Source organism: Mandrillus leucophaeus, unplaced genomic scaffold (genome assembly GCF_000951045.1).
Source record: "Mandrillus leucophaeus isolate KB7577 unplaced genomic scaffold, Mleu.le_1.0 Scaffold424, whole genome shotgun sequence".
Taxonomy (NCBI): domain Eukaryota; kingdom Metazoa; phylum Chordata; class Mammalia; order Primates; family Cercopithecidae; genus Mandrillus; species Mandrillus leucophaeus.
The window spans coordinates 792,121-801,629 of NW_012104521.1; the positions used below are offsets into that span (position 1 = coordinate 792,121).

A 9,509-nucleotide genomic window follows, 5' to 3' on the forward strand; every position below is an offset into this window, starting at 1 on the left:
GGCCTCCCGAAGTGCTGGGATTACAGGCTTGAGCCACCGCGCCCGGCCCCTTCCTTCCTTCTTTCTTCTTTCTTCCCCCTCCCCTCCCCTCTTTCCTTTTCTTTCCTTTTCTTTTCTTCTCTTTTCTCCTTTCTCCTTTCCTTTTCTTGTCCTGCCTGGTTTTGGTGCCAGGGTAATACTTGTGTTGTAGAATGACTTAGGGAGAATTTCCTTCCTTTCAACTTTTTGTAAGGCTTGTTATTAGTTCTTCTGTGTACATTTGGTAGAATTCAGCAGTTAATCCATCAAGTCCTCAGCTTTTTCTGTGTTGGGAGACTTTTTATTACTGATTCTACCTTGCTACTCATTATTGGTTTGTTCAGGTTTTCTATTTATTCCTGATTCAATCTTGATAGGTTGTATATTTCGAGGGATTTCTCCTTTTCCTCTAGATTTTCCAGTTTGTTAGTGTATAATTGTTTATAACATTCTCTGGTGATCTTTTGTATTTCTGTGATGTCAGTTATAATGTCTCCTTTTCCATGTCTAATTTTGCTTATTTGGATCTTCTCTCTTCCTGGTTAGTCTAGCTAGAGATTTATTAATATTGTTTATCTTTTCAAAGAACCAATGTGTTTGGTTGAATTTTTGTATTATTTTGTTAGTTTCTATCTCATTGAGTTCTGCTCTGATATTTATTATTTCTTTCTTTGCACTAGTTTTGGGTTTGGTTTGTTCTTTTTTGTTGTTGTTGATGTTTTGGGTATTTTTGTTTTGTTTTGTTTTTGTAATCAAGTTCCTTAAGGGGCATCATTAGATTATATATGTGAAAATTTTCACTTTTTTTTTTTTTTTTGAGACAGAGTTTCGCTCAGTCACCCAGGCTGGAGTGCTATAGCGTGAAATCTCTACCTCCTGGGTTTAAGTGATTCTCCTGGTTGAGCCCTCCAAGTACCTGGAACTACAGGCACACGCAACCACGCCCAGCTAATTTTTGTATTTTTAGTAGAAATAGGGTTTCACCATGTTGGCCTGACCTCATGATCTGCCTGCCTCGGCCTCCCAAAGTGCTGGGATTACAGGCATGAGCCACTGTGCCTGGCCTCCTTTTTTTTTTTTTTTTTTTTAATGTAGGTGTTTATTGCTATCAACTCCCCTCTTAGGAGAGCTTTTGCTGTACCCCACACGTTTTGGTACATTGTTTTTCTATTTTCATTTGTTTCAAATTTTTGTTTATTTTCTTCTTAATTTCTTCATTGACGCAGTGGCCATTCAGGAGCATGTTGTTTAATTTGCACATATTTGTAGAGTTTCCAAAGTTACTCTTGATGTTGATTTTTAGTTTTATTTAATTGGAGTCTGATAAAACATTTGATATAACTTTAATTTTTAAAAATTTGTTTAGACTTGTTTTGTGTCATAACATATAGTCTATCCTGGAGAACATTCCATGTACTCATGAAGACAATGTGTATTCTGCTGTTGTTTTATAAAATTCCTTTAATATTTTATACAATCACAGAACAGAGTTAAGGGAAACCTGAGAGATCATCTTGCCCTAACCCACATTTTGCACAAAAGGAAACTGTTATCAAGAAAACTATGTGATACGCCTTTAAAAAGCAGTGTTTCCTGTAGAACTCAGGTCTTTAATCTGCTCCTTGTTTCACTACAGTAGCAGTTCTCAAAGTATGGTTCAGGGACCCCTCGGGATTCCAAGAACCTTTGAGGAGACTGTGAGGTCAAAATTATTTTCACAATAATGGTAAGACCCTATTTACCTTTTCACTCTCATTCTAGCTTTGGTGTATAGTGACGTTTTCCAGAGGTTGCATGACATGGGCTGTATCAAAAGAATGAATGCAGGTCGGAATCGGCGGCTCATGCCTGTCATCCCAGCACTTTGGGAGGCCGAGGCAGGTATATTACCTGAGGTCAGGAGTTCCAGACCAGCCTGGCCGACATAGCAAAATCCCGTCTCTACTAAAAATACTAAAAATTGTTCAGGCGTGGTGGCGGGTGCCTGTAATCCCAGCTATCTGGGAGGCTGAGGCAGAATTGCTTGAACCCAGGAGGCGCATGTTGCAGTGAGCCCAGATCGCATCACTGCACTCCAGTCTGGGTGACAGAGCAGACTCTGTTTCAAAAAAAAAAAAAGAATGCAAAAGCAGATATGAGATTCCAGTGGTTTTCCTCTTAAGCTAGACATTAGAGAAATTTGCAAAAATAAGAAATAGCATCAATTTTCTATAAAAAATGCAATTTATGTTAATATGTACAATGCCCATTATTATTATTATTATTATTATTGAGACGGAGTCTTGCTCTGTCGCCTAGGCTGGAGTGCAGTGGCGCTATCTCAGTTCACTGCAAGCTCCCATTCCTGGGTTCATGCCATTCTCCTGCCTCAGCCTTCTGAGTAGCTGGGACTACAGGTGCCCGCCACCACGCCCGGCTAATTTTTTTATATTTTTGGTAGAGATGGGGTTTCACCGTGTTAGCCAGGATGGTCTCCATCTCCCGACCTTGTGATCTGCCTGCCTTGACCTCCCAAAGTGCTGGGATTACAGGTGTGAGCCACCATGCCTGGCCTATTGTTATATTTTTAAATATGGTAATATTGAGTAACATAACCTGTGTATGTGTGTGTGTATGTAAGTGTGTGTGTATATATGTACATATGTGTGTGTGTGTGTGTGAGTATATATATATATGAGGTTTTGGTGCTGTCAAGAATTCATAGGTATTATCCCAATAAATAGAATGATGTCATTAAAAGAAGGAAACAAGGACAACAACAGCTACCAATTTTTAAAAATTAATAGTGTTATAAAAATATCTTCTGTGAATAGACAGTGGAGACTCAAAAGGGGGGAGTGGGGTCAGTGATGAGAAATTACTTAATATGTACAATGTATACTATTCCAGTGATGGCTACACTAAAAGCCCAGACTTCACCACTATGCACTATATTCATGTAACAAAACTGCACTTGGACTCCATAAATCTTACAAATAAAAAGAAATGTATTCTGTGGCACTCTCCTTCTTCTAAAAATAGCTTGGACTGTTTTGGAATAATTTTTAACTTATTATATGTGATTGCAAGCTCCTTATGCGCCTTGGAATTCAGAATTTCATGCTTTCACTTTCACAACTAACTTCATTTAACTTTATGAAGCTTGTGCTAAATATATAAATGCTTAAGGATATGTGGAAATCATTGAAAATGCTAAATTAAAATGATTTTAAACTAGTTTTAAATTGTGTCATCTTTACAAAAAAATTTTTTTCAGAGAGTTATGCTGTTTTCTACTCGTTGTTTACTTAGGTTTATCGACGGGGCAGATGAGAGGAGAAATTCCCCTTCTAAAACAAATGAAAAGGACACACAAAAATATTCTTCAGTTTCCCTGCCAATGTGGGTTTCTGCTCAGCCCTGATTTCACTGATTTTTTACCTGTCCTCACTCCAATTTTTTTTTTAGTGATCGGTTTTAAATCTTAATTCTGTAAATAGATCTACCATTTTCTTAGAAAATGAGCTATTTCTGGGCAGAACTGAAAAGAGGTGGGGACTGGATTCATGAAAGGAACTTTTGGGGGCCTTTGTGAACAGGAGTTCTAGAACCACTAGGGAAGCTGAAATATTACTCCTCATAATTTTTGTATGACGTTCTCTTCAATAAAGGGTGTCAATGTAGCCTTCCAGTTATGTATGTCATAATTAGATGCATATAAAGGAGGAACAAACCCATGCAGTTTCTAGAACAACAAATTAGGGGAAAGATAGAATGGAAGTGTCCTTCTGTCATGGTTCTTACATTCTTATGCTGACCTGAAACCACGTTTTTGTGATTGATGAAGGTCATAAGAAAGACTATTTCCTTCACTGAACTTATCTATTATTCTCACAAGTCAGTTATTCTCTTGGTCTCACTGGGCATGTTTTCACCCAATTTCCTTATCAGTTAGTGCTGGGAAGACAAGAACTTTGTATTTTATACACTGTACTGTAACATATAATATACATAAATATGAAACAAAAACAAATTCATTGTGATTTCATTTTCTCCCACAATGAAAGAATAGATTTAATCCTTTACCTAATTTGCATCCTTTGCTCTTCCAATCCTGTTCAATAATTCATCAGAAGGCAGTAACTTAGTGGTAAACAACATATTGTTTCCCCTTGTTGGTACTTAGTAAGCTTTAGCTTCTGCAATCTGTTCTCGTGAAATGAATCCCATAATTCCTTTAATCATTTTAGTTACTCTTCTCTGGATCCATTCAATTAGATTACAACTTTTTGGCAAGATAAGTACTTGAGTTGAACAGTCTTTCCATATGTTGTCTCAGAAGAGTGGTAAGGGAAAGGCTTGTATCATTTACGTTCATGGCTCAATGGCTACATTCTTTTTGACAAAGATAGCTTTCAGGATATAGTATGTATTGAACAAGTGCTTGTGAATGAAAATGTTTAATATAGACTTATTGACCATTTATTGTTTTTCTAATCTATTTGTTAAGCCCTTTACTGACATTTGGTTTCTTCTTTGGAAAAACAGATTTTAAATAATGGTAATACTTTTAAAATATGTATCATGCTAATATCATAAATTAGGTTATATACCATATGTCCAACCAAGCTTTAGAATACTTTTTACAAAAATGGGCAAATCAAGGGCTCTGGAAAGGATATTATAAAAAACTCATGGATACACATTGAGAAGAAGAGATTGTCCAAATAAGGTAAGGAAAAGAAGATAAAATGAATCAAATTGCATATTCAATAACAATAAAATTCCTAGGAGAAAATTTGGGTAAGTAATACTATGAAGAAATGATTTTTTTTAACATGTCCCAATACATAACTGAATATGTAAACCAGCTTAGAGTTCTTTTCTTTGATATAGGAAAGGGAACATTTCATAAACAAAAACGAAATTTTTCACAAAACATTTTTTTCCATACCTCAATGGCACCTGTTTTGCACGGAGACAAGCACATGCAGGAAAAAGTTGTAAAAGTGGAAGTAAACATGGTTTCAGAAGAGGATTCAGAAAATCTTAGGTAAGACTCTGGTATAAGACATTGTGGGAATTAAACATCCTACTAGAGATCTGGGGGAAAGCACCAAAAGCAAGTCAAATACTAGAATAGGAGATAGAATCCCTTTTCTTGGGGAGGTTCAAGAATCCAAAACAGCCATATTCAGGATGCAGTTTCAGGTATCAGCATCAGAACTAGGTCCAAATCCAAGATCTGGTTGTAGATCAGGCTACACAGAGCAGAAGCTTTAGAGTCAGTCTTGGAACCAGTACCAATGGAATGGAAATAGGAATAGTTAATTACTGTCTTTAGGAAATGGGGCTTTTGAAATGGGCCAAGAGAGTCAGGCAGGATTGACTGGTTATAGTATTGGCTTGGCCTTCCTCAGGCCCAGAAGACATGGACAGAAGTGATTAGCCATGGAGACTATACACTTCCACATGGAAAATACTTAGAGAGAATTTGGTTTGGTTCAGAAGAACTCCATATTCTCCTTTATCAACTATACTTGAAGTTGAGTTGATGGCAGCAGAAGTGTGATTTCAAACTCCCTTTACTAGTGAAGAGAAAGCATTCCCTATTTCCTCTGCTGAGTTAGGATTGTTTATGGGACCCTATGGGGCAGCCTGTGGATTATTCCATATTCATTGTGGACAGTGGGGATGGTCTGGGATTTGTCATAGACTGATATTGGAGAATTGGAAAGGCTAAGGAAAGATATTTCAGTTTTATAATGAAGGTCCAAAATTAATCTGGAGGCCAGAGGGACCCAGAAAAGAAAATAAAAATGAGGATTACTAATGAGTGGATCTTTGCCATTGGTAAAAATCTGGGTCACTTATAGCTGTATTTTTCCATCTGTGCTTTTGTCTGTGGGCTTTGATAGCATAGTTGTCTAATAAGTGTTTCAGCATCTGAATCTGACAATAGATATCATTCCAGAATACAATTGTTATGTTACAAAGATACTGTATTCTGGAGAAAAAAGTCAATCAACACAATTTTAAGCTTTCTATGTCTTTTGTTTGCAGGGATTCAGGCATAAACAAGCATTTGTCATTCGATTCTTCTAGTGCATTTCCAGCATAGTGTGCCTTGGGCATGACACATCAGGCTCTGATGTTTATCTTTTATTACCTGCCAGACCTCTCTGGAAAAGCCTCCATGGAATTCATCATCTGCAGTCTTTGTTGTAGGTACATATATAAATACATGTTGAACGCATTCGTTGAGGATATTGTGGTTTCTAAAGCTGAACTTAAATAAAAAGTATTGAGATGAATAATGAAGAGGACTTTCTGCAGAAGGTATGAAGCTAATCATTAAAATGTTTTTAACTAAAATATTGACAGCAAATCTTTAAAAAAATGTGAAGTATTTGAGTGCCAGTAAGAATAAGTGTAGCATAATTGTACTTGTTATATGTCCACTTTGGAGAAGTTAATGAAGAATTGCCCTTCTCTACTACACAGTGAGTTTATAAAGATAATGAAAATAAACAGTTCAAAATATTAATCTAGGAAAGCCCATTTGGTTTGAATAGTCATTTAGATTCAATAGGCACCAAGTTTCAGAAGAATACATATGCTATAAAAATTTTTATTTCTATTTTGGTTGTTATTGAGAGAATAATGTTTTGTTTTTCTCAAAGCTTTGGCCTCATTCTAACAAATATGCTTTGAGATTAAACGACTAAAGGTGGAAACCTGTTTTCAAATTATATTTGAAATGCACAGCATGAATAGTGATAGCCACTCATTGGGTCTAGCATATATTAAAATAATCAGTTGTCAGCATATAGCATTTCTCCTCACTTCTTAATGTGTGTGTACCCAACCTTTACTCTTGTATTTCTGACCGACCATTTTGAAAGACTGAAGTACAGACTTGGAGGCAAGCTGTGGTAAAATTTGGGAGGATGTGCGTTATCTTTATTAAATTAAGAAAATATATTGCAAGAAGCATACCTACTGTGTGAAGAGTGCAGTGAAAACCAGTGCATTATGTATGAAATAGTGGCATATAGAGAACAAACCTGGTCCCCACTTATGCATGGAGTGTAGAAGATCGCTAACATCTAAGAATGGGTTCACTGATCTGTATAGTGAATACAAGCAGTTGTTTTGAAAGAGACAAGAACAAATGCACTTTCCATAAGGAAACTGGGCAAGGCTGTGTGAAGAAGGGACTCCCTGAGGCGGAGGCGTGGCTTATCCTGTACTGTCATGTCACTGTTGTAGGCATCAAATGGTGGTTTGTGTGATTATAATGAATTTAGCTAAAAGCAAATTCATAGCTGCAAATGAAGGCTTATAGAAAGAAAGTAAGGGTGATTAGCATGTACATTATTAGCTTTTGGGGATTTCGATTTTTAACTATGTAACTTCTTGGACTAGGTTTTACTTACTACTTCTGAACCCACAGCAAGAACTCTGCTTTCTTCCTCAGCTCCCACAATTTTAGCCCAGGATTCCAGGTGATGCAGCTCCTACGAAAGCCCTTAAAAGCCATGCCCTCCTCAAGACCAGTCTAGACCAAATGTTGATTGTTTACTCTTAGGAGGGCAGAAAAATGAACAACATGATTTTTACACTGCACAATTCTCACAGCAAGAGACATTCTCTGTCTTTTGAGGAAAGTTCCTTTGGAGTTGGAATAGAGCATTGTATTTACTAGATGTTATAAAGGTGAATGTTGACTGTCCACTTGACCCAACTCCACTGAGTAAGCTCTTTTATACTCTCCTGTATAGGGTCACAATCTCAGGAAGTGAAAGAATATGGAAGGAGGCAGGGAGATGACATGTGACATTCCTTTTCCAGCTAACTGATGTCTGGTAAAGGACAAGATTGTGTTTCATACTAGATGCTCTGGGAACATGAGCAAGAGCAGCATGAAGTAAACTACAAAACACAGCACCTGAACAAAAGCTCAATGGATTCCGAAAGGCAGATAGTGTGTATGGAGAAAATCTCTCAGAATAATTACTTCCCCAACCTGAACAAATTCTTTGTTAGAATCTTCAGTAAAATGAACAGTTATTAATCTTAGATTTGGTATTTCCCTAAAGAATATTTTACTGAGATCCTCTATTTAAAACAATGATGTAAAGTCATGCATTCAGCCACATTCTTAGCAGTGGCAAACAAAAAATTGATTGAAAACACATTCTTATTTCTTATAGTAGACCCTATGGGGTGTATGAAGTTGAGAAATTGAGTGAAAGAGTAGCATATCATAACAATTAAAATCTGTTTATCAAGAACCTTGTGTGTGGTGCTGAGCTGGGTAATATGTCAAGTGAGTAAGATCTGTTCTCCGCCCTTCAGATATTTATAACTCAATACAGAGAACACTGACACAGGTAGACACAGTTCTGACGTTTCCATATCACAGAAGGAATGAATGTCATCTGGGGTGAAGTCAGAGATCCATCCAGCTCTGCAGCCTGTATCTGTTGAGGGCATGAAGTGCAGCCCCATGGGAGGCTCTGCCTGACCTTCTAGAAGCTTGCTTCAAGAGGCTAGAGGTTTACCTACCCCAACTCTCCCTGCTTTATGCTGTTGTCTGTGTGACTCTAGAGAACTCCTGATTCTTGTTTTATATTTTCCATTTGTTTTGTCTTTTAGAATTCAGAAGATTTGTCTTCTGAAGATTTCAAGGTTTATAGTTCATTTTATAATTATTTACCTCAAACCTACCTACTCCCAGTGTATCAACTAGCTCTCCATTTAAGAAATCTCAATGGAGAGACAAGACAAAAATTAGATGAGAGTTTCAAGAGCAGTGGGTTAAGCTCGCACTTCCTGAAATCAGAATGCCTGCATTTTATTCTCGGCTTTGCTACTTACTAGCTGTGTGATGTGGGGCAAATTATTGGACTTCTCTGTACGTCACTGGGACATTAATAGTGTCCACAGGAAGAGATTTTGTGGAGATTAAATAAGTTAACACATGCAAAATGCTTAGAACTGTGCTTAGTGAGAACTCATTAAAAAGGAGTCATTCATTACATATACTTTATTTTGTTATGTTGACCTCTAATAGCTCTCCTGTTTTCATTTTTACAGACTTAAAGAGTTTTACGCTTTCCTTTACATGATGGAATGTATTTGCTTATGATAGTAATGATAACAATTATATATAATGTACCTTTTTACATAAACATATATCCATCCACTTCTAGCCTATAAAGGCTGTCCTAAGGCACAATGACTAGAACTATTTTTAACAATCTAGTTACAGGCATATTATAATTTTTTAAAAGGATAGAACACCTTCCCCTCTCATATTTAAAGTATTTTTGTATTCATATTTGCAGTATTTTTATATGCTGCAGCAGCCCATTAGCTGATATCTTCACTAACAGTTCCATAACGTTCTTGGATCTTTTTCATACTGTATTACAGAGCCCATTATCTTAAATATATATTATATATACATGAATATCTAAATTTTTTCCACGTCTTTTTACCTTTGA

The 9,509-nt window shown here is 36.6% G+C and overlaps 1 protein-coding gene across 1 annotated transcript in view; it reads left to right on the plus strand.

Annotated features, from left to right (window-relative positions):
* The first annotated feature begins 6,268 nt into the window (after positions 1-6,268).
* LGSN (lengsin, lens protein with glutamine synthetase domain) overlaps positions 6,269-9,509 on the plus strand; it is a 61,593-nt gene continuing 58,352 nt past the window's right edge. The window contains exon 1 of the mRNA XM_011993066.1: positions 6,269-6,336. Within this exon, the coding sequence (XP_011848456.1) occupies positions 6,307-6,336 (30 nt within the window). The 5' untranslated portion in view covers positions 6,269-6,306. The remainder of the gene's footprint in view (positions 6,337-9,509) is intronic.